Source organism: Haliotis rubra, unplaced genomic scaffold (assembly GCF_003918875.1).
Source record: "Haliotis rubra isolate DU_JTF1 unplaced genomic scaffold, ASM391887v1 Scf44, whole genome shotgun sequence".
Lineage (NCBI taxonomy): Eukaryota > Metazoa > Mollusca > Gastropoda > Lepetellida > Haliotidae > Haliotis > Haliotis rubra.
In genome coordinates, this window is record NW_025767124.1 from 2,786,762 (window position 1) to 2,811,907 (window position 25,146).

The 25,146-nt window shown below is 43.9% G+C and overlaps 2 protein-coding genes across 2 annotated transcripts in view; both read left to right on the forward strand.

Moving 5' to 3' along the window:
* LOC124289403 (cell wall protein AWA1-like) overlaps positions 1-13,146 on the forward strand; it is a 28,234-nt gene extending 15,088 nt beyond the window's left edge. Inside the window, exons 2-6 of the mRNA XM_046726025.1 lie at positions 5,438-5,721; positions 7,588-7,655; positions 8,369-8,550; positions 12,375-12,855; positions 13,143-13,146. Of these exons, the coding sequence (XP_046581981.1) occupies positions 5,438-5,721; positions 7,588-7,655; positions 8,369-8,550; positions 12,375-12,855; positions 13,143-13,146 (1,019 nt within the window). The remainder of the gene's footprint in view (positions 1-5,437; positions 5,722-7,587; positions 7,656-8,368; positions 8,551-12,374; positions 12,856-13,142) is intronic.
* Positions 13,147-13,453: 307 nt separating this feature from the next.
* On the forward strand, positions 13,454-16,514 carry LOC124289404 (platelet binding protein GspB-like; the record flags this gene model as incomplete). Its single annotated transcript, XM_046726026.1, has 2 exons — positions 13,454-13,559; positions 15,877-16,514. Coding segments are annotated over 2 exons (744 nt in total), but the record flags the coding sequence as incomplete, so codon positions are not given.
* Positions 16,515-25,146: the final 8,632 nt, after the last annotated feature.

The window sequence follows — 25,146 nt, forward strand, 5'->3', positions numbered from 1 at the left end:
CACATCTCATATTACTTGACAAAGGTTCTGGTATTTCACTTGTCTGGGGTAATTACTCAATGTAAGATTGGCATATAAATCACAGGTCTTGTGGTGAATGAATGACATGTTATGTAATATGCACGTGTCAGGGCAGTACGAGGGGAGTGGTCAGCTGAGTTACAAAAATACTTCCATCAACGGATTAACCGATAAGTCGCTGCTTGAATAAGCACTGTTATCTTGCAAAATGGATTTGTTGAAAGTAAGTGTTTTTATATGTTGGTTTGTTTAAGCATACACCCATATCCTGACATGAAACATAGCCGGTAACACGTTGATTTATAACCCATAATTATCCAACTCAACAATGGACTTTTTTAAAACCAACAAACCCCTTTAGTTGTGCCATGTTAGCTATGTGGCTTTCGTTTTCTTTTCACGAGGAGATTACCTTAATTTTCCAAATGTTTAGATTTTTTAATCATGGTAAACTAGATGTTCAGTCAATCTGTTGCCTAATTTTGTGAAACGGTTCAGTCATTTTCCGCAATTACTGTAACATAAACACACGATTCCTGGTATGAAATGTATGTGTTCGATCGTGAAGGTCTTCAATGGATAGGGACATAATGTGCAGAGAAGCTGCTATCGTGGGTTCAAACCACAGACAAAACAACAACAGCAGCAAGCAAAACTGTTGAAAGAGGGGCGAGGAGGAAAGGAGCGTATTCATAGGCGTATCCAGTGTGTGTGTGTGTGTGCGTGCGTGCGTGCGTGCGTGCGTGTGTGTGTGTCCTGAAAGTTTATTTATTGACCGTTTAATCTCTCATGAAAACGTGTGAAGATGAACCCCCTCTTTCTCAAACACCTGTATCCTCCCCTGATACTGACCCTGATAGTTTGTTCGTTTGTTGTTTTACGCCGCACTCAACACTATTCCCGGTATATGGCATCACTCTGTGAATAATCGAGTCTGGACCAGACAATCCACTGATCAACAGCATGAGCATTGATCGACGCACTTAGGATAAGATGACAAGTATCAACCAGGTCATCGAGCCTGACCACCCGATCCCGTTAGTTGTCTCTTACGATTGAAGAATTCTAACCTGGATCTTCACGGGTCGGCCATTGTATTGTCTGGTCCAGACTGGGTTATTTACAGAATGTCACGATACAGTGGACAGAGTGAGTGAGTGAGTTTAGTTTTACGCCGCACTCAGCAATATTCCAGCTATATGGCGGCGTTCTGTAAATAATCGAGTCTGGACCAGACAATCCAGTGATCATCATCATGAACATCGATCAGTGGACAGAAGGTCAATAGCCAGGGTTTATGGCTTTAAACGAATGTATCCCATATCTTCTCTCACAATTGCGGATCACTGAAAATGAAAGCAAACGTCAGGAATTTATCATCTTTTAATTTATCTAAGTTTATTCTCACAGTCCACTGCTTATTACGAGCGAAATAGTATTCAATCAAATCAAACGAAATTCACTTTAGGTACCACCAGGATAGAAAACCACATAAACCTATTAATAATACCAGCTGTAATATAATCGCCAAAGCTGGAGAATTTGTGTTCTACCAGCATGACATAATCTTTCTTCTGCAGCACACTACTCAGAGGCCAAGTTATTGTGACATGGATTTGTTTCATTGGTAATCGTATAAATGAAGTTTTGAACCAGGGAAAGAGTGTGTTGAAATGGTCAGAGAAACGCAACCAAACAGTTGATGTTCGAATTTTACAAAATCAGCAAAGATCATGACATATTCGAGAAAAAATACCAGTAATGGCCTCTTGTAAAGGCTAGACAGCCAGAAACATTTTTATTATTATTTCGGGATGCGAACCGCTTTATGATCTGGGGTGTGATAACACCTGCAGCAAGGGCGGCAATGATTTTTGAAACCCGGGAGTGACATCAACGCGGTAACGCCAGACTATACGTGTCTGGCAATGATATTGTCAGAACAATGTTCACGTGTTGCCCTGGTCCACAAGATCCCCTGATTTGTCACCCGCTGAATACATCTTGGGTGAAATGGAGCGACGTTCACGACGTCGTCCAAATCCTCCAGCAACGTTGCATGAACTCCAAATCCTTCCTCGGATATGGAAAGATCTTCCCCAAACATTCCTCGGATATGGAAAGATCTTCCCCCAAGACCTGCTGAACTTCGTTTCTCTTCGGCCATGTTTGTTGTGAGAGAACGCGAAACCGAAACTGCGAAACCTGCCTCGGAGATGGTTTCTGAGTTACAGAACCCAGTTTTAGGTTGCGACATAATCGAGTGCATGGTTTTCCAGAAACCAAAACCGGATTAGCATAATCGAATAGGCCCTGAATCTGTTTGTGTGACACAATAACTTTTGCCTTTGAGTATATCCTAAAGCCTTTCAACACAGTGTTTGTATACTATGATCACACACACTGAAAAGCCACCGATACAGTTTTAATGACTAAAGATCAATTTGCTTGCAACACATAACAAGGGTTCTGACACAAAGGCCTAGCTTACGCTGGAGCACAAAAGTTTGACTTAAAATATTAAACCATCCCATTTGATCGCAACAGCCATGTGTAACATATAGTGAACGAGAATTGTTGTATGCCACACAAAGCCCACGACACGCATACAATCACCAGACATAGTGAAACCATCGACAAAGACTGTAGGGCAACCTGAGATTAGTCTACTCGATTGTCCACGTGTTCAAGGTTGTCATAATGCCATCAAGCCTCATTGATTACAAGCAGTTTAAACATTCACCTCATAGATGAACCATCTACTCGGCGTTTAAATCAATACCACGGGGTCCTACACAATGTACGGTTTTTGAAAATTATTGATTGTGATTTTTTTGTTAAATGGTATTGAGTACCCCAATACAACGTGTTGAAACGAGAAGAGCATTAAGGCATTAGGAAATCTTTATAATTTATATATAACAATTTTTTTATTGTTTGAAATGATTTTGTCTTGAAAGTCTGTGTCTTTTACCTCGTACGCTTAATGTAATCTCTTTTGGCTGAAAATCGAAATTGATGATTCTTTTTGCATTAACGTTTTATATTTACTTGAGCTCGGTCAGTGTTTTTGCAGGTGGATTGAACAATGTGTGAAGCCCGTTTCAGGTGTCCTCATGCCACGTCATTAACTATAGTCATATGGAAAATAGGATGTTCTTTTACCTTTTCAGTAATATAAACTAGTGCTCAAAAGAAACTATACACCGCAAAAAATATTATCTGAATATTCACCAAAATAAAAACTGAAGTGATAAAACCATACTGAGCCATGTCACACACATACAGACCCATCCTTTCTGGGAACACACGTACAGACCCATCCTTTCTGGGAACACACGTACAGACCCATCCTTTCTGGGAACACACGTACAGACCCATCCTTTCTGGGAACACACATACAGACCCATCCTTTCCGGGAACACACATACAGACCCATCCTTTCCCGGAACACACGTACAGACCCATCCTTTCCGGGAACACACATACAGACCCATCCTTTCCGGGAACACACATACAGACCCATCCTTTCCGGGAACACACATACAGACCCATCCTTTCTGGGAACACACGTACAGACCCATCCTTTCCGGGAACACACATACAGACCCATCCTTTCCTGGAACACACATACAGACCCATCCTTTCCATGTCACACACATACAGACCCATCCTTTCCATGTCACACACATACAGACCCATCCTTTCCGGGAACACACATACAGACTCCATCCTTTCCGGGAACAAACGGGGAAACAAGTTAACGAATCGTCTAAACGTACAAAACGGTTTTTTTCTGATGAAATGCACGTGCATACTGATGGCATAAAACAGGCTACGCGACACGCGAGCAACACACTCGTAAAAAGAACACACACAAATATGCCACGTTTGAGGCAAATCCAGAGAAAGAGAGGGCTGTCGGAATAGCCCAACAAGGAGCTAACCACACCGTCATTGCCAGAACCATCGGCTGCATCCGAGCATCTGTCAGACTGATGCATCGACTAACAAACAGGTAATACGTCAGACAGGAATAGGAGTGGTCGACCACATCTGACAACGCCCGGTGATGATCGCCACATCCAGACAATTCATCTGAAAAGTCGTTTTGTAATGGCGACGTCAACGACAGCGACGGCACTAGGACACCGTATCAGTTGACATACAGTGTATCGGCGACTAGAGAACATGGTATTCAAGGACGTCGACCCTTCCGCGGAGTGCATCTATCTCTTCAAAGCCGACGTCGCCACCGAGTTCGACGTTGGCAGAGGTGATGTTCACTTACGAGAGTAGGTTTTGCCTGTACAGTAATGACGACCGGGCTCGTGTTTACAGAGGAATAGGTGAACGTTTAGCACCGATTTGGAGTCTGACCGTTTGGAGCCGAGGTGTGATGGTGTGGGGAGGGATCTGCGGCGATCTCAAAACGAGACTTGTGATTATTCATGGCAGCCTGGATGCTCGAAGATACAGGGATGAAGTTTTGCGACCAGTTGTGTTGCCATTTATCCAGCAACAACCACGTGGCATTGTCTACCAACACGATAACCCAAAGCCTCATACAACAAGACTGACAAACGACTTTCTGCATAACGCTAACGTCGTTGTATTGCCGTGGTCAGCATGTTCTCCCGACATGAATCCGACAGAACACTTATGGGACTACCTGGATCGGCAAATCTGTCACCACCTGTCACCGCTCAAGAACTGGAACAATGTCTCCGACAGGAATGGCAGCGGATCGCGCCTAACGTCATTCGTCGTCTTACGTCATCAAAACGTCGACGTGTTTTGGCGTGTATTGAAGCCAGTGGTGGTCACACTCACTACTGATTCAAGATTTGATGACATTCTGCAAAAAAACATACAACAAAACACGCCTTGTTGATTGTGATTTTGTGCAAAAGTTCAGACTTTGATACCACGTATCGTTTCAGTGTCAGTCAAACGGTACTTTCGACTTTATATGAAACGAAATTGTGTAGAATGTGCTGTAGAATTAAATAGTCTATTGAAATTAAACAGATTTTCATTTATATATGCTTTTCTTTTCTTTCACTGTATACTTTCTTTTGAGCACTAGTTTATATTTAGCTAAAAATAGACGTCCTTTTTCGACAACAGGTTTGTCTTGGAAAGATTTTGACAAAACAACAACTCGGAGAACAATGTTCTGAATATTCCCCAAACATATATATCGCACCTTGGATATGCTAGGAATGTTTGGAAAAATAACATTTTGTGGATATATACATTTTTTCGCTTCTCCTTTTAGAACAGTTTTGCATGGTTTGAAGCACTGATTTAGTCTAAGAAATCCCTATATTGATGTATGGTACTTACAAAAGACGCAGGGCATTGGTAATGGAAATTTCAAATAAAAGTTAACACAGAGAATATTTTCAAACAGGGACGTCCGTAGATTCTGCGAACGTGATCAGTAACGATGCCAGCAAGGCTAACCACGACCATGGAGGCAAGAGCTTCAAGTTGCCCAAACACCTCCTGGACAGCACCCCGTCCCCTCTAGTGGAGCCTCCCCGCCGCCGGTTTCGGAGGGACCTCTCTCTCAGTGAGGACCGCATTCACATACACGGGAGACTCCGGATCATTCACGGAATAGACTGGAACCCGGACTTCCTGTACAGCAACACCTCGGCTTTCGTGTATTTGGAAGATAAAATCATCAATCTGGTAAGTTCCGATTGACAGACGAATAGCTGGTGAACGAGTGGGCAGATAAATGGGTGTGGCTACCTAGATGATGGGAGTGGGACCGGGGAGATGGGCCTTTGAATTTTTGGCCATTTTTTGGTTGAAAATTAACATGGAAGAATGGTTAGGGAATTCTATCATAAATGAAAATAATGGTAATTGTGTCAGATTTCCTAAATCACGATTAAACAGTGTGTTATTTAAGTTTTTATTCTCATTTCAGACACTCATTAATATGACGACAGAAAATATTAACTCGTAATAATTGAACATTTGTGTAAAGCGGCTTTCTTGCCTCCCACCATCCTCGATAATCTCCAGGGTATACGTTACGATCACTCTCCACTATGCACGGCTTGGCCCGATAATTATATGACCTCCCTTTGCTGGCTCCACATTCTCACAGTAGCCTATCAGCTAAGCCGCCGTTACATCCGAGCTTGCCATTGTCAACAAAGATAGAGGCCGCAGTCGCGAAGGTTTGTTCGCAGTGCCACTCATATCTTTTGGGAAATCATACAGACAAATTGACAGATCTGAAACTTTAAAAAAATATATATGAAAGAACTCCTTCTACCCCTTCAGAGTACCTCTGCATCGATTGTGTTGCCAAGTTTAAACGGTTAGATAATTTAAGAAGCGAAAGTGAGTATTGATTGGTTCGCTCAACTTCCCAGCGTAGACACCTGATTGGATATAAAGCCAGCCAAGGGAGGTAATAAAATCATCGGGCCAAGCCGTGGATGCATCCAGGGTATAGTGGAGAGTGATCGTAACGTATACCCTGGAGATTATCGAGGATGGCCTCCCACCGAGATCTGGCGTAACCTATTGTTATGTAAGGTCATTACTAAACATTCAAACCTGTGAACATCCAGGTTCGAATTGGTCTTCAGTAACCTATGCATGTCGGCGACTAACAGGATCGGGTGGTCAGGCTCGCTGACTTGGATGACATGTCGTATCGAATCTTTTGAAATATTGTCAGTCAACAGTATACTTATCTGGTAAATCTGTAGACAAGTAACTTCGGTATGTATAGTACATCGCACTAATTATACCAACATTGGTCCAGGCACTGGATTTTTTGCTTTCACGTTACTTAAAATAAACACATTTTCACTTTGAAATTTATTCTTGATATGGCGTTTTGAAACTTTATGAACCCTTAGAATAGTTTGAAATACGATTCCGCATATTTCAGTCCGATAACGACCAAAACTGTTTGTATGTATACTGCATGCAGCTGGTTATCATAACAATGGCACAGAGAGAAAAAATACCAAAATTCCTTGTTCGTTTTGCAATCCATTTTCAGTCAAACTCACGAACAATAACTTAATAATTTGTTTTCATAATCGATACCAGCTGGTTCTACTACAGTAGTTTCGGTGTGTATTTCCAGTATGTTATGAAAGTTCCACGTTGTTGGCATCAAGAGGAACTCACAGCGAACCTGCTGTTTCCGTGTAATTTGTCTCAGCACGTTTGCTTTCAGTCGTTTACAACTATCAAAATCGCCTCATTGAAAACAAGCGAAACAGTTTGTATGAAATTACTGACGGACCTCATGAATGAATACGTTATAATTCGCCTAAGATGTATTTGCATCTGAAGGAAAATATTTCCTTTTTCTTCAAAACGCGGGTGTAGGGTAATGCCAGCATTTGCACGGCAGGATTCCATCACCTTATATATATATTGCTGAATGAATTATAGGCTGCTCAAGTAGGTCTTATCCATGATGCACATACAGTGTAGCTGGTCCCAAGCTGCAAACTTGATAATTGGCTGCCAAGAATCCACTGACCGACCTTTTATGGTTGATTATTTATCTGTTTTCAGCTGAATTCAATACTAATGTCGAGCTCCCTGTCGGATAACTATCATGGAGCGGTCATTCAAGGATTCAGGTAAATGTCTTCAAACATTCACTATCACTGTTCACTTGCTACTTAATCGGGTATGTACAAGGCACGCCATGACTTCCAGATGACATATAATAGGTCATCTGCTAAACCAGTTTCATCAAACATTTGGCGTAAACACCGCGTTTTGGGACACTGGGCGTTTCGCATGCAAGGGAAATATCCTTTTCTTTGGAATAGAGTGCTGCGATGGAGTATGTAACTCACTGTGAGTCGTGTTCACCGTGAAGATCCGGGTAAGAATTGGTCTTCAGCAACCCATGTTAAACAACAAACTAAGAAACACATCCTAGTCAACGTGTGCTTATCAATGGTCTTCGTGAACACAACACATACTGCAACTGTTCAGATCTCTGGCCCTCCAGCCAATCTCCCCTGAAGGGGTGGTGGGGTAGCCCAGTGGTTAAAGCGTTCACTCGTCAAACCGAAGACCCGGGACCGATTCCCCATATGGGTGCAATGTGTGAAGCTCATTTCTAGTGCCCCCCGCGATACCGCTGCAATATTACTAAAAGCGGCGTAAAACTAAACATCACGTCGGGGGACACCAGCAGAATCTGAACCATATCGCGATAATCGTATCGCGAGACACTGTACCGGTATATACCGGTTTACCGGTAATATTGTACTAGTGTTTTGTATTTATATGTCTGTTTAGTTGTGTAGACACGAGTGTAACCATGCCACTCTCGTTTCAGAAAAGGCAGTGTGGAGGTGGACTTTACAATCGTGCTAAAAACGCCGAACACAACCAGCAACGGCACCAGTGACAATTCCACCACCGTCATCGACGGCAGCACCCTCACTGGCGTTTTCATGGATGCACTCAGCAATACGTCATCAAACTTCAGCGTAGAAACGAATCAGACAAATTTCTTTGGTCAGTAATCCTACACAACTCCTCTTACATATTACGACATCGTATAATAAAATCCAGGTTCAAATTGGTTTTCATGGTTTTATGTAACATTTTAAACTATCTTATATTTATAATATACACACGGAAAAAGGTATCGCAACATCTATGGTATTATCATGGTGTAATGCATCAGTTAACTCCTAGTGGGGATACGACGCTTTTCAGAATCACAAGACTTCATGTCACGTGGAAATCAGCATGGCTTCCACATCGTTGTTTGTCAAACGGACCGAAATCCGGGTATAAAGTCAAACGACCTATCAGACGTCGGTCGTTGTCCTCAGTGTACAAGGCAGCACCACGAGCTTCTTGTCAAGCTCGAAGTCACTGGAATTTAACGTCACTGGGAAGCGTCCACTTTTGTTCATGTCAGATGGCCGAGCTCTTGTTTGTTGCCGCAGAAACACTGCTCATGCACAACGGAATACTAGTAGGCTATCTTGGAGCAAGTCCGTTTCCGGGGGTTATTTGATGATGTGGGGGTTCCTCTCACGTGACTGTAAACCTGACCTTGTGACTGACTGACTGAGTTTGGTTTTTACGCCGCTTTTAGCAATATTCCAGCAACATCAAGGCGGGGGACACCAGAAATGGGCTTCACACATTGTACTCGTGGGGATTCGAACCCGGGTCTTCGGCGTGACGAACCAACGCTTTAACCACTATGGCTACCCCACCGCCCCTATTACCTGACCTTGTGACGATCAGATAAAACCTGAATAATAATGATAATGCTAATGCTGCTCTCTGGCGTTACATTATTACCCTGACGGAATTGTACTTTCAAAGCTGCTACTAAGCGCTTCGCGCGACCGTATAGGTCCGTACATCCGCTTCTCAGGTACCCATTTTGAACAGCTGGGTGGACTGAGTGCAATGTGGACGAAGTGCCTTGCCCATGGACACAACACAGTATGAGACCCAGGTCACAAATTTTGGTGTCTCCACCGGGATTCGAACCCGGGCCTTTGGCGTGAGAGGCCAGCATGCTAACCACTACACCCACTGTGCTCCACATGAATGGACAACGATACATCACTGACATCCTAAACATGTCGATGAGCATCCTATACGCAAGGCAAATCTAAATGGATGACAATGCTTGGTCACATCGTGGACGTGCTATTCGTGATTCCTACGTAAACACAATCTCAATCCCATACAGTATGTTGGGTCGCAGAATACGCCAGAGAGATCCTCCACTACAAAACCTAACCTAAGACTAAACCCTCCACCAAGAATGGAACGCAATACCTAACCGTACAATTCTTAACGTCCGATACAGTCAATGAGGAAGAGGTTCACATATGTTACTGCAGTGGGCGGAGGTTACGCCAGATATCGACATCGTACTCAGTTATTGATACTTAGGGACCGTTCATAATTGATGGCTGGGGTGGGTGGTGGTGGTGGTGGTGATCTATTTTTATGGAGAAGCATGTACAATGTGAATGACCCCCACCCCACCCCTAATATTCATGTACAAAATAAGTGACCCCCAAATCAATGACCCCCCTCCCCTTCCATTAATTTCTTAGCATAATTTTAAACATATTTTTATGTACAAAATTGCTGAACACCCCCCCACGTGTGTACAACACCGTTGTGTGACAAAGTTGCTCCCCAGAACAAAATGAGTGACCCCCTTAAATCATCATCACACCCCACCCCCACCCCCATCCCCGAGCCATACATTTTGAACGGTCCCTTATGTGATTTCTTGAGGATTGTGTGCCAGAATCTTGAAATGACCGCAAACGTGATAAGACCATAATTTTCAGCACAACAAAATGAGTCTTTTTCTGTGCCACGTTGGCTTCTATGAATAAACTGCAGTTTTCGTTCTCTCTGCGTTTAGATGTGCATTTACAATACTCCTTTATGGTCAGTTTATCCAGACAGTAAGTTACATTGAGGTTTCCATAAGTTCCTTTGCTGCGGTTAATGGTAACATACCATGAAAATATGGGACGTTGCGATACTTTTTTCTATGTGGATGCATTCCTGTATACGTCATCCCAATTGATTGGATAGTGCTGATTAGAGGTTTAATTTCCTACCACATACCTTATACCCAGAACACCTGTTGGTTGAAGCGAGAATGCGAGTTGTGTATACACAAAGAACTTTATTAAGCAGCCCGTGTATTTTTGCAATGATAGGTTTTGAACACGTACATCAAACTTCTCGTGGTGACCACCTGATGGAATCCCTATTGATTTTATGATGATAATTGCCACTCAAAGAAGTTGAAATTTCCCATCCTGTCTCAGAATGCGAGTTGTGTATACACAAAGAACTTTATTAAGCAGCCCGTGTATATTTTTGCAATGATAGGTTTTGAACACGTACATCAAACTTCTCGTGGTGACCACCTGATGGAATCCTATTGATTTTATGATGATAATTGCCACTCAAAGAAGTTGAAATTTCCCATCCTGTCTCTATATCGTCCGCTGGCGTCATTACGTTTATTATCATACTTTACTTACCGGTCTCATGTGTTCTCTGCTGATTCATTATTATGACGGAACCGATATCGATATTGGGAATTTTAAGTTATTTTCGGCATATCACTTACTTTTTTTCATGGTACATGATGTGTGTATCGACGACGGGGCCGAATGGTGAAACGTTGATTTTCATCTCTTTCACACAGTTGTTTGACAAATTTGTAGAAATTGTTTCCCGGTATTCATATATACATAAAGAACTTAATTAAGCACCATCCTTGTATATTTGCAATGTGTGTTTTCAACACGTACATAAAACCTCTCGTGGTGACCACGACGGAAAAACATGAGGTTTTCTGACCTGTATGATCCTTTGATTCATAAAAACCACAAAATGATTGGACTCCATATTGATTTTATGAAGATAATTGCTCATTTAAAAAAAACCCACTGATTTTCATACAAACCATGTCTGTATAAGTATGGCCCTGGAATGGCCCTGGGTGAATGTGAACATTCAAAATGTATTTTTGCGTGTCTTATGGCCAATACCGAGTGTAACCTCCATGGTCCATTCCTCGTGTCTACTCATCCTCATACCCCCTGTCAGCCTCCTGATCCTCAGAGGGTCCCTTCCTCGTGTAAAGCAGCTCCTCATACCCCCTGTCAGCCTCCTGATCCTCAGAGGGTCCATTCCTCGTGTAAAGCAGCTCCTCATACCCCCTGTCAGCCTTCTGATCCTCAGAGGGTCCATTCTTCGTGTAAAGCAGCTCCTCATGCCCCCTGTCAGCTTCCTGATCCTCAGAGGGTCCATTCCTCGTGTAAAGCAGCTCCTCATACCCCCTGTCAGCCTCCTGATCCTCAGAGGGTCCATTCCTCGTGTAAAGCAGCTCCTCATACCCCCTGTCAGCCTCCTGATCCTCAGAGGGTCCATTCCTCGTGTAAAGCAGCTTCCAATGCTCCAAAGTGTTAAGATTGGGGCTCATTCAGGGGCGGACACAGCTTTTTGATTAAGGGTGGGGTGTGTTTTCTTTTGTTGTGTTTTTTGGTGCACACTTCATAATCACGATAGTTTCAATTGTCATTGAATAAACTTTCATGACAAAAGGATGACCCCCCTCTGGACGTGATGCATTCTCATGGAGTTTGAAACCTTGATGTGGATGGGCAGTCTTAAAATCGCATTCCCACTAACGCTGTCGTCGTAGTGTATAGAATATCTGTACAGGGAGGGAGACAGACGAGGATGGTACTTGTTGTTACTCTGCCTGGCCTATAGGGGTATAATACAAAGCGTTCATGTATGACGTGTTTTATCCTTTGTGTTCACAGAAGTCGTGCTGGAATCAGGAGCAAGTATCATCGGCCAGACCGATTCTACAGAGACTCTGAGTTCTCTGATGTCCTCCTACCTTGAACTCACCACCCATGGCCAGTCCTCAGATGCCATGTCCTCACTGACCAGCTCATCAGAAGCAGTAAGCCTCATTACAAGTTCGCCAGTAAGTGACCTTTATTCTGATTCGGTTGTTGATAGCGCGCATAGCTCGTCAACAGAACCATCAAGCGCTGCACTGCCGACATCTGCTAGCTTGCTACCTCAACATTCCGCCGAGTCCATTGCTTCTTCATCTGATACATCAGGTCAAACTAACCTCATCACGCAACTGTCAGGTTCAGCTTCGTCATCTTCTTCTCCTGTCATCCTATCTACAGATGCTACTGCTGTGTTCTCCTCTGCAGCTTCTGATGCCACTTCTTCAGCAACTACTACAAGTTCGATATCACCCGAAGAGTCGACGGCTACCGATGTGTATGTGTCTTCGTCGATCGTAATGCAATCCTCTGCTGATTCCTCATCACTGTCAAGCGTAATGCCATCCTCTGCTGATTCCTCATCACTGTCAAGCGTAATGCCATCCTCAGTTGATCCGTCTGCTGATTCATCAACTGTAATGCCATCTTCAGTTGATTCGTCAAGTGTATTGTCATCTTCAAGCAAAACGTCTGTCGCTTCATCTACAATAATGCCATCTTCATCTGATCTGTCAACTCTAACATCAACTTCAGTTGATTCATCAGTTGCAACATTGTCTTCAGCTGATACGTCTACTGTAACGTCATCTTCAGCTGATACGTCTACTGTCACGTCATCTTCAGCTGATACGTCTACTGTAACGTCATCTTCAGCTGATACGTCTACTGTAACGTCATCTTCAGCTGATACGTCTACTGTCACGTCATCTCCAGCTGATACGTCTACTGTCACGTCATCTTCAGCTGATACGTCTACTGTAACGTCATCTTCAGCTGATACGTCTACTGTCACGTCATCTTCAGCTGATACGTCTACTGTCACGTCATCTTCAGCTGATACGTCTACTGTCACGTCATCTTCAGCTGATACGTCTACTGTCACGTCATCTTCAGCTGATACGTCTACTACTGTCACGTCATCTTCAGCTGATACGTCGTCTACTGTCACGTCATCTTCAGCTGATACGTCTACTGTGATACGTCTACGTCATCTTCAGCTGATACGTCTACTGTCAACGTCATCTTCAGCTGATACGTCTACTGTAACGTCATCTTCAGCTGATACGTCTACTGTAACGTCATCTTCAGCTGATACGTCTCTGTAACGTCAACGTCAGCTGATACGTTCAGCTGATGTCGTCTTCTGATACGTCTACTGTAACGTCATCTTCAGCTGATACGTCTACTGTAACGTCATCTTCAGCTGATACGTCTACTGTTACATCATCTTCAGCTGATACGTCTACTGTCACGTCATCTTCAGCTGATACGTCTACTGTCACGTCATCTTCAGCTGATACGTCTACTGTCACGTCATCTTCAGCTGATACGTCTACTGTCACGTCATCTTCAGCTGATACGTCTACTGTCACGTCATCTTCAGCTGATACGTCTACTGTCACGTCATCTTCTGATAGCTGATACGTCTCTTCAGCTGTCACTGTAACATCATCTTCAGCTGATACGTCTACTGTAACGTCATCTTCAGCTGATACGTCTACTGTTACATCATCTTCAGCTGATACGTCTACTGTCACGTCATCTTCAGCTGATACGTCTACTGTCACGTCATCTTCAGCTGATACGTCTACTGTCACGTCATCTTCAGCTGATACGTCTACTGTCACGTCATCTTCAGCTGATACGTCTACTGTTACGTCATCTTCAGCTGATACATCTACTGTCACGTCATCTTCAGCTGATACGTCTACTGTTACATCATCTTCAGCTGATACGTCTACTGTAACGTCATCTTCAGCTGATACGTCTACTGTAACGTCATCTTCAGCTGATACGTCTACTGTCACGTCATCTTCAGCTGATACGTCTACTGTAACGTCATCTTCAGCTGATACGTCTACTGTCACGTCATCTTCAGCTGATACGCCTACTGTCACGTCATCTTCAGCTGATACGTCTACTGTTACGTCATCTTCAGCTGATACGTCTACTGTCACGTCATCTTCAGCTGATACATCTACTGTCACGTCATCTTCAGCTGATACGTCTACTGTCACGTCATCTTCAGCTGATACGTCTACTGTAACGTCATCTTCAGCTGATACGTCTACTGTAACGTCATCTTCAGCTGATACGTCTACTGTAACTCTCATCTTCAGCTGATACATCTGCTGTCACGTCATCTTCAGCTGATACGCCTACTGTAACGTCATCTTCAGCTGATACGTCTACTGTTATCTCATCTTCCGCTGATACGTCTACTGTCACGTCATCTTCAGCTGATACGCCTACTGTAACGTCATCTTCAGCTGATACGTCTACTGTAACGTCATCTTCAGCTGATACATCTACTGTTATCTCATCTTCAGCTGATACATCTGCTGTCACATCATCTTCAGCTGATACGCCTACTGTAACGTCATCTTCAGCTGATACATCTACTGTTATCTCATCTTCCGCTGATACGTCTACTGTCACGTCATCTTCAGCTGATACGTCTACTGTAACGTCATCTTCAGCTGATACATCTACTGTTACCTCATCTTCAGCTGATACGTCTACTGTCACGTCATCTTCAGCTGATACGTCTACTGTCACGTCATCTTCAGCTGATACGTCTACTGTCACATCATCTTCAGCTGGTACGTCTACTGTTACCTCATCCTCAGCTGATACGTCTACCGCCTCAGAGGGTCCATTCCTCGTGTAAAGCAGCTCCTCATATACCCCCTGTCAGCCTCCTGATCCTCAGAGGGTCCATTCCTCGTGTAAAGCAGCTCCTCATACCCCCTGTCAGCCTCCTGATCCTCAGAGGGTCCATTCCTCGTGTAAGCAGCTCCTCATACCCCCTGTCAGCCTCCTGATCCTCAGAGGGTCCATTCCTCGTGTAAAGCAGCTCCTCATACCCCCTGTCAGCCTCCTGATCCTCAGAGGGTCAGAGGAAGCTCCTCCATATGCCCCTGTCAGCCTCCTGATCCTCAGAGGGTCCATTCCCCTGTAAAGCCTCTCCTCATGCCCCTGTCAGCCTCATGTTTTTTGTTGTGTTTTTTTGGTGCACACTTCATAATCACGAGAGTTTCAATGGTCATTTAATAAACTTTCATGACAAAAGGATGACCCCCCCTCTGGACGTGATGCATTCTCATGGAGTTTGAAACCTTGATGTGGATGGACAGTCTTAAAATCGCATTCCCACTAACGCTGCCGTCGTAGTGTATAGAGTATCTGTACAGGGAGGGAGACGGACGAGACTGGTACTTGTTGTTACTCTGCCTGGCCTATAGGGGTATAGTACAAAGCGTTCATGTATGACGTGTTCTATCCTTTGTGTTCACAGAAGTCGTGCTGGAATCAGGAGCAAGTATCATCGGCCAGACCGATTCTACAGAGACTCTGAGTTCTCTGATGTCCTCCTACCTTGAACTCACCACCCATGGCCAGTCCTCAGATGCCATGTCCTCACTGACCAGCTCATCAGAAGCAGTAAGCCTCATTACAAGTTCGCCAGTAAGTGACCTTTATTCTGATTCGGTTGTTGATAGCGCGCATAGCTCGTCAACAGAACCATCAAGCGCTGCACTGCCGACATCTGCTAGCTTGCTACCTCAACATTCCGCCGAGTCCATTGCTTCTTCATCTGATACATCAGGTCAAACTAACCTCATCACGCAACTGTCAGGTTCAGCTTCGTCATCTTCTTCTCCTGTCATCCTATCTACAGATGCTACTGCTGTGTTCTCCTCTGCAGCTTCTGATGCCACTTCTTCAGCAACTACTACAAGTTCGATATCACCCGAAGAGTCGACGGCTACTGATGTGTATGTGTCTTCGTCGATCGTAATGCAATCCTCTGCTGATTCCTCATCACTGTCAAGCGTAATGCCATCCTCTGCTGATTCCTCATCACTGTCAAGCGTAATGCCATCTTCTGCTGATTCCTCATCACTTCATCAACGTAATGCCATCTTCAGTTGATTCGTCAAGTGTATTGTCATCTTCAAGCAAAACGTCTGTCGCTTCATCTACAATAATGCCATCTTCATCTGATCTGTCAACTCTAACATCAACTTCAGTTGATTCATCAGTTGCAACATTGTCTTCAGCTGATACGTCTACTGTAACGTCATCTTCAGCTGATACGTCTGCTGTAACGTCATCTTCAGCTGATACGTCTACTGTCACGTCATCTCCAGCTGATACGTCTACTGTAACGTCATCTTCAGCCGATACATCTACTGTCACCACATCTTCAGCCGACACATCTACTGTCACGTCATCTTCAGCTGATACATCTACTGTTATCTCATCTTCCGCTGATACGTCTACTGTCACGTCATCTTCAGCTGATACGTCTACTGTCACGTCATCTTCAGCTGATACGTCTACTGTCACGTCATCTTCGGCTGATACGTCTACTGTAACGTCATCTTCAGCTGATACATCTACTGTAACGTCATCTTCAGCTGATACGTCTACTGTAACGTCATCTTCGGCTGATACGTCTACTGTCACGTCATCTTCAGCCGACACATCTACTGTCATGTCATCTTCAGCTGATACGTCTACTGTCACGTCATTTTCAGCTGATGCGTCTACTGTAACGTCATCTTCAGCTGATACGTCTAATGTCACATTATCTTCAGCTGATACGTCTACTGTAACGCCATCTTCAGCTGATACGTCTACTGTTACCTCATCCTCAGCTGATACATCTACTGTCACGTCATTTTCAGCTGATACGTCTACTGTAACGCCATCTTCAGCTGATACGTCTACTGTTGCCTCATCCTCAGCTGATACGTCTACTGTCGCGTCATCTTCAGCTGGTACATCTGCTGTAACGTCATCTTCCGCTGATACGTCTACTGTAACGTCATCTTCAGCTGATACCTCAGCTGTAACGTCATCTTCAGCTGATACATCTGCTGTAACGTCATCTTCCGCTGATACGTCTACTGTAACGTCATCTTCAGCTGATACCTCAGCTGTAACGTCATCTTCAGCTGATACGCCTACTGTCACGTCATCTTCAGCTGATACATCTGCTGTAACGTCATCTTCCGCTGATACATCTGCTGTAACGTCATCTTCAGCTGATACATCTACTGTAACGTCATCTTCAGCTGATACATCTGCTGTAACGTCATCTTCCGCTGATACGTCTACTGTAACGTCATCTTCAGCTGATACCTCAGCTGTAACGTCATCTTCAGCTGATACGCCTACTGTCACGTCATCTTCAGCTGATACGTCTACTGTTACATCATCCTCAGCTGATACATCTACTGTCACTTCATTTTCAGCTGATGCGTCTACTGTAACGTCATCTTCAGCTGATACGTCTACTGTCACATTATCTTCAGCTGATACGTCTACTGTAACGCCATCTTCAGCTGATACGTCTACTGTTGCCTCATCCTCAGCTGATACGTCTACTGTCGCGTCATCTTCAGCTGATACGTCTACTGTCACCTCATTTCCAGCTGACACATCTACTGTATCGTCATCTCCAGTCAATACGTCTACTGTAACGTCATCTTCAGCTGATACGTCTACTGTAACGTCATCTTCAGGTGATACGTCTACTGTCACATCATTTTCAGCTGACACATCAGCTGTCACGTCATCTTCGGCTCATACGTCTACTGTTACCTCATCCTCAGCTGATGCGTCTACTGTAACGTCATCTTCAGTATATACGTCTACTGTCACACTATCTTCAGCTGATGCGTCTACTGTCACGTCATCTTCAGTAGATACGTCTACTGTTACTTCAACTTCAGCTGATACATCTGCTGTCACGTCATCTTCAGCTGATACGCCTACTGTTACCTCATCTTCAGCTGATACATCTGCTGTCACGTCATCTTCAGCTGATACGCCTACTGTTACCTCATCTTCAGCTGATACATCTACTGTCACGTCATCTTCAGCTGATACATCTACTGTCACCTCATCTTCAGCTGATACGTCTACTGTCACGTCATCTTCAGCTGGTACGTCTACTGTAACGTCATCTTCAGCTGATACATCAACTGTCACGTCATCTTCAGCTGATGCGTCTTCTGTCACGTCATCTTCAGCTGATACGTCTCCTGTAACGTCATCGACAGCTGATACATCTACTGTAACGTCATCGTCAGTCGACACATCTACTGTAACGTCATCTCCAGCTGATACGTCTACTGTAACGTCATCTCCAGCTGATGCGTCTACTGTAACGTCATCGTCAGCCGACACATCTACTGTCACCTCATCTCCAGCTGATACGTCTACTGTAACGTCATCGTCAGTCGACACATCTACTGTAACGTCATCGTCAGCCGACACATCTACTGTCACCTCATCTCCAGCTGATACGTCTACTGTAACGTTATCGTCAGCCGACACATCTACTGTAACGTCATCTTCAGCTGATACGTCTACTGTAACGTCATCTTCAGCTGATACATCTACTGTCACGTCATCTTCAGCTGGTACGTCTACTGTAACGTCATCTTCAGCTGATACATCAACTGTCACGTCATCTTCAGCTGATGCGTCTTCTGTCACGTCATCTTCAGCTGATACGTCTCCTGTAACGTCATCGACAGCTGATACATCTACTGTAACGTCATCGTCAGCCGACACATCTACTGTAACGTCATCTTCAGCTGATACGTCTACTGTAACGTCATCGCCAGCCGACACATCTACTGTCACCTCATCTCCAGCTGATACGTCTACTGTAACGTCATCGTCAGCCGACACATCTACTGTCACGTCATCTTCAGCTGATGCGTCTTCTGTCACGTCATCTTCAGCTGATACGTCTCCTGTAACGTCATCTACAGCTGATACATCTACTGTAACGTCATCGTCAGCCGACACATCTACTGTAACGTCATCTCCAGCTGATACGTCTACTGTAACGTCATCGTCAGCCGACACATCTACTGTCAACGTCATCTCCAGCTGATACGTCTACTGTAACGTCATCGTCAGCCGACACATCTACTGTCACGTCATCTTCAGCTGATACGCCTACTGTTACCTCATCTTCAGCTGATACGTCAACTGTTACCTCATCCTCAGGTGATACATCTACTGTCACGTCATCTTCAGCTGCTGCGTCTACTGTCACGTCATCTTCTGCTGATACGTCTACTGTTACCTCATCTTCAGCTGATACGTCTAGTGTCACGTCTTCTTCAGCTGATACGTCTACTGTCACGTCATCTTCAGCTGATACGTCTCCTGTAACGTCATCGTCAGCCGACACATCTACTGTAACGTCATTGTCAGCTGATACGTCTACTGTAACATCATTGTCAGCTGATACGTCTACTGTAACGTCATCGTCAGCCGACACATCTACTGTAACGTCATCTCCAGCTGATACGTCTCCTGTAACGTCATCTCCAGCTGATACGTCTACTGTAACGTCATCTCCAGCTGATACGTCTACTGTCACGTCATCTTCAGCAGATACGTCTACTGTAACGTCATCGTCAGCCGACACATCTACTGTAACGTCATCTTCAGGTGATGTGTCTGCGAATTCATCTTCATCCACAGTTTCATTTAAATCTTCGTCAGCTGCTATTTCATCTGCTTCTCCTTCAACTGTGACATCAGCGTCAACTTTAACATCTGCTGTTTTCACCGAGCCCTCCACAACTATGATCTCATCTGATAATCTGTTACCTTCATCATCTGCCACCACAACTGAAACTGTGCCTTCTCCGCTCGAAGGTCTATCATCCACAGAATCCACACAGGTAACACGGGTCCAAACACTTGATTCATTCATTACTAACTTTTTGGAAACTATTGCAGAAACATCATTATCGTCATCATCATCTATAACTTCATCAATAACGTTGGTGCCACCAGCAGCCTCTATAGCTCCTACCCTTTTCAGCAGTGATGTCGGCAGTACCACCGAAGACATGACGTTAATGTCAACGCAGTTTATATCAACTTACCCTGAACATGTTTCAAAGGGAAGTAGTGACATAACGACGTCTGGTTCATTGTCACTGATTTCCAGTGCAGGGGATGGAACATCACATGGATTGTCAACCAGCTATGAAACTGCCGCCCAGACATCTGCATCAAGTGCTACAGACACAACTCCACTGTCTTCAGTGTCTGGGCCATCATCCAGTGCTCCCGTGTCAACTGTTGTGACATCAGAAGAGGCTTCGAGTTCACCCTCAGTAAAACTTGAGACATCGTCAGTGTTAATATCGCACAGCAGCACCAGTGTTTTGACTGAAGATAGCGGACAGTCCTCGGTATTGGTTGACACTTATGGACTACATGCTGAAAGTAGTTATGGTCTTGTATCAACATATTTACCCAGCTCTTCAACTGGTTCCAGTAGCAACTCACCAGTGGAATATACAACGAATGGAGTTTTAACTCGTATTGGTTATCCATCATCAAGTATAGAATCCCCAGATGACCATGCTACAGCGGAATCATCAACATTCACAGCACCAAATTCCCTAGTAGGGGAGTTCAACAATATTTGTCTCTAGTATGAGCAGTTCCAGTGATGATATTACAGCATCATCGAGTTCATCAGTGGAGCAGTTTAGTTCAACTCCATTAAGTACTGGTATGTCAAGCAGTGTGTATTCGCCAGTTTCACCCTCAACTCCAGAAACGGAAGGTGAGTCATCCGTTTCTTCAAACGTATTGGTGTCATCTCATCACTCAACACCTCAGCTGACTTCAACACCTATTCAGGCATTGACATCAAGTTATCTAATGATAGGAGGTAGTACTGGAATGTTTTCCGAAAATAGTATTTTTGAATTTACGTCCTCAAATGAACTGAGTTACTCAAGTGCAACACCGAGCAGTCCTCAGGAGGCAACAACCTCAACTATCACGGCAGTAGAAGCATCTTCATCCATGGTTAGCAGTGATGATAGAACATCGGAAGTGATTTCCACTTCATCGTTAATGTTAAGCAGCATGAATGACATGGTTCCAAGAACCACAGAGGCACTTCATGAACCATCTTTTGTTGAGGAAACATCACTGTTTGTGTCAGAATCATCGATATCAGTTCTGGTTACAGCCACAGACGCGAGTTATAGTTCACTGTCATTGTTAAGCACCACTGGTGATATTATTACAACAACTGGACCCAATACTCCCACATCCCCTGTAGTAACATCACAAGACGCTTCAAGTTCATCCTTAGTAGTACTGGAGACATCTTCAACGACAGCAGCCGACATCAGCACCCAACTTTTGACCGGAGAAATTGAACAGTCTTCGACTGCGAGTGACAATCCTAGACTAACTTCTGAAAGCAGGTACAGTGTTGAATCCACATATATCCCCGACTCTTCATCCGAACTCAGCAGCTATTCATCAATGGGATATTCAACAAATGAGGTTTCATCTAGTAATGGCCCACCATCGTCAAGTATAGAAAGCAGTCCAGCTTCATCAAGTGACATTCATGCTGCAGCAGAATCATCACTATTCACGGTGCAAGATCCCTCATTAGGAAGCCCAACAACATTTGTCCCTGTTGTAAACAGTGCCAGTGATGTTATGACAGAATCACCCTTGTCCAGTTCATCAGTGGAGCAGGTTAGTTCAACTCCATCAAGTACTGGTATGTCTACCAATGTGTTTTCTTCAGATTCATCCTCAACTCCAGAAACGGAAGGCGAGTCGTCATCCATTCTTCCAAACATATTGGTGTCATCTCAATATTCAACACCTCAACTGACTTCAACACCTATTCAGGCATTGACATCAAGTTATCTAATGATAGGAGGTAATACTGGAATGTTTTCCGAAAATAGTATTTTTGAATTTACGTCCTCAAATGAACTGAGTTACTCAAGTGCAACACCGAGCAGTCCTCAGGAGGCAACAACCTCAACTATCACGGCAGTAGAAGCATCTTCATCCATGGTTAGCAGTGATGATAGAACATCGGAAGTGATTTCCACTTCATCGTTAATGTTAAGCAGCATGGGTGACATGGTTCCAAGAACCACAGAGGCACTTCATGAACCATCTTTCGCTGAGGAAACATCACTGTTTGTGTCAGAATCATCGATATCAGTTCTGGTTGCAGCCACAGACTCGAGTTATAGTTCACTGTCAGTGTTAAGCACCACTGGTGATATTATTACAACAACTGGACCCAATACTCCCACGTCCCCTGTAGTAACATCACAAGACGCTTCAAGTTCATCCTTAGTAGTACTAGAGACATCTTCAACGACAGCAGCGGACATCAGCACCCAACTTTTGACCGGAGAAATTGAACAGTCTTCGACTTTGAGTGACAATCCTAGACTAACTGCTGAAAGCAGTTACAGTGTTGAATCCACATATATCCCCGACTCTTCATCCGAATTCAGCAGCTATTCATCAATGAGATATTCAGCAAATGAGGCTTCATCTAGTAATGGCCCTCCATCATCAAGTATAGAAAGCAGTCCAATTTCATCAAGTGACATTCATGCTGCAGCAGAATCATCACTATTCACGGTGCAAGATCCCTCATTAGGAAGTCCAACAACATTTGTCCCTGTTGTAAACAGTGCCAGTGATGTTATGACAGAATCACCCTTGTCCAGTTCATCAGTGGAGCAGGTTAGTTCAACTCCATCAAGTACTGGTATGTCTACCAATGTGTTTTCTTTAGATTCATCCCCAACTCCAGAAACGGAAGGCGAGTCGTCATCTATTCTTCCAAACATATTGGTGTCATCTCAATATTCAACACCTCAACTGACTTCAACACCTATTCAGGCACTGACATCAAGTTATCTAATGATAGGAGGTAATACTGGAATGTTTTCCGAAAATAGTATTTTTGAATTTACGTCCTCAAATGAACTGAGTTACTCAAGTGCAACACCTAGCAGTCCTCAGGAGGCAACAACCTCAACTATCACGGCAGTAGAAGCATCTTCATCCATGGTTAGCAGTGATGATAGAACATCGGAAGTGATTTCCACTTCATGGTTAATGTTAAGCAGCATGGGTGACATGGTTCCAAGAACCACAGAGACACTTCATGAACCATCTTTTGTTGAGGAAACATCACTGTTTGTGTCAGAATCATCGATATCAGTTCTAGTTACAGCAACAGACTCGAGTTATAGTTCACTGTCAGTGTTAAGCACCACTGGTGATGGTGTTACAACACCTGGATCCAATACTCCCACGTCCCCTGTAGTAACATCACAAGACGCTTCAAGTTCATCCTTAGTAGTACTGGAGACATCTTCAACGACAGCAGCCGACATCAGCACCCAACTTTTGACCGGAGAAATTGAACAGTCTTCGACTTTGAGTGACAATCCTAGACTAACTTCTGAAAGCAGTTACAGTGTTGAATCCACATATATCCCCGACTCTTCATCCGAATTCAGCAGCTATTCATCAATGAGATATTCAACAAATGAAGCTTCATCCAGTGTTATTCATCCATCATCAAATATAGAAAGTCCAATTTCATCAAGTGACATTCATGCTGCAGCAGAATCATCACTATTCACGGTGCAAGATCCCTCATTAGGAAGTCCAACAACATTTGTCCCTGTTGTAAACAGTGCCAGTGATGTTATGACAGAATCACCCTTGTCCAGTTCATCAGTGGAGCAGGTTAGTTCAGTTCCATCAAGTACTGGTATGTCTACCAATGTGTTTTCTTCAGATTCATCCTCAGTTCCTGAAACGAAAGGCGAGTCATCCGTTTCTTCAAACATATTGGTGTCATCTCATCACTCAACACCTCAACTGACTTCAACACCTATCCAGGCGTTGACATCAAGTTATCTAATGCTAGAAGGCAGTTCTGGAATGTTTTCCGGTTCATTAGTGGAGCAGGTTGGTTCAACTCCATTGAGTACTGATATGTCACCCAATGTGTTATCTCCAGATTCATCCTCAGTTCCTGAAACGGAAGGAGAGTTATCGCATCTGTCAACACCACAACAGACTTCAACACCTTTTCAGGCACTGACATCAAGTTACCCACTGCTAGGAGGCAGTACTGGAATGGTTTCCGAAAATAGTGTTTTCTATTTTACATCCTCAAATGAACTGAGTTACTCAAGTGCAACACCTAGCAGTCGACTCATATCGACTGAAGCTTCTACATCCATCGTTAGCAGTGACAACAGAACACTGGGATTGATTTCTGCGTCATCGTTAATGTTAAGCAGCACTAGTGACATGGCTCCAAGAACCACAGAGGCACTTCATGAACCATCTTTCGCTGAGGAAACATCAATATCAGTTCTGGTAACAGCCATGGACTCGAGCTCACTGCCAGCGTTAAGCAGCATGTTTGAAACTACTGATGGATTGAATGAACCGTTTGTTACTGGAGAAACATCTATCTCATTAACCTCATCACGGTATATTGACTCTCTCGAAAGTGTACCAGAATCTGCACTTGGAACATTAGAGTCAAATTCAGATGCGTATCATGAATTTTCTTTTGTGGAACATCACATTTCAAGCAGTGGCACGGATGAAACTAACACACCCTACAACATGCAGGATACATCAGAACTGGTTACACCATCAGCAACAGCAGGATTGTCATCTGGCGCTGGTCAAACTCCAACCG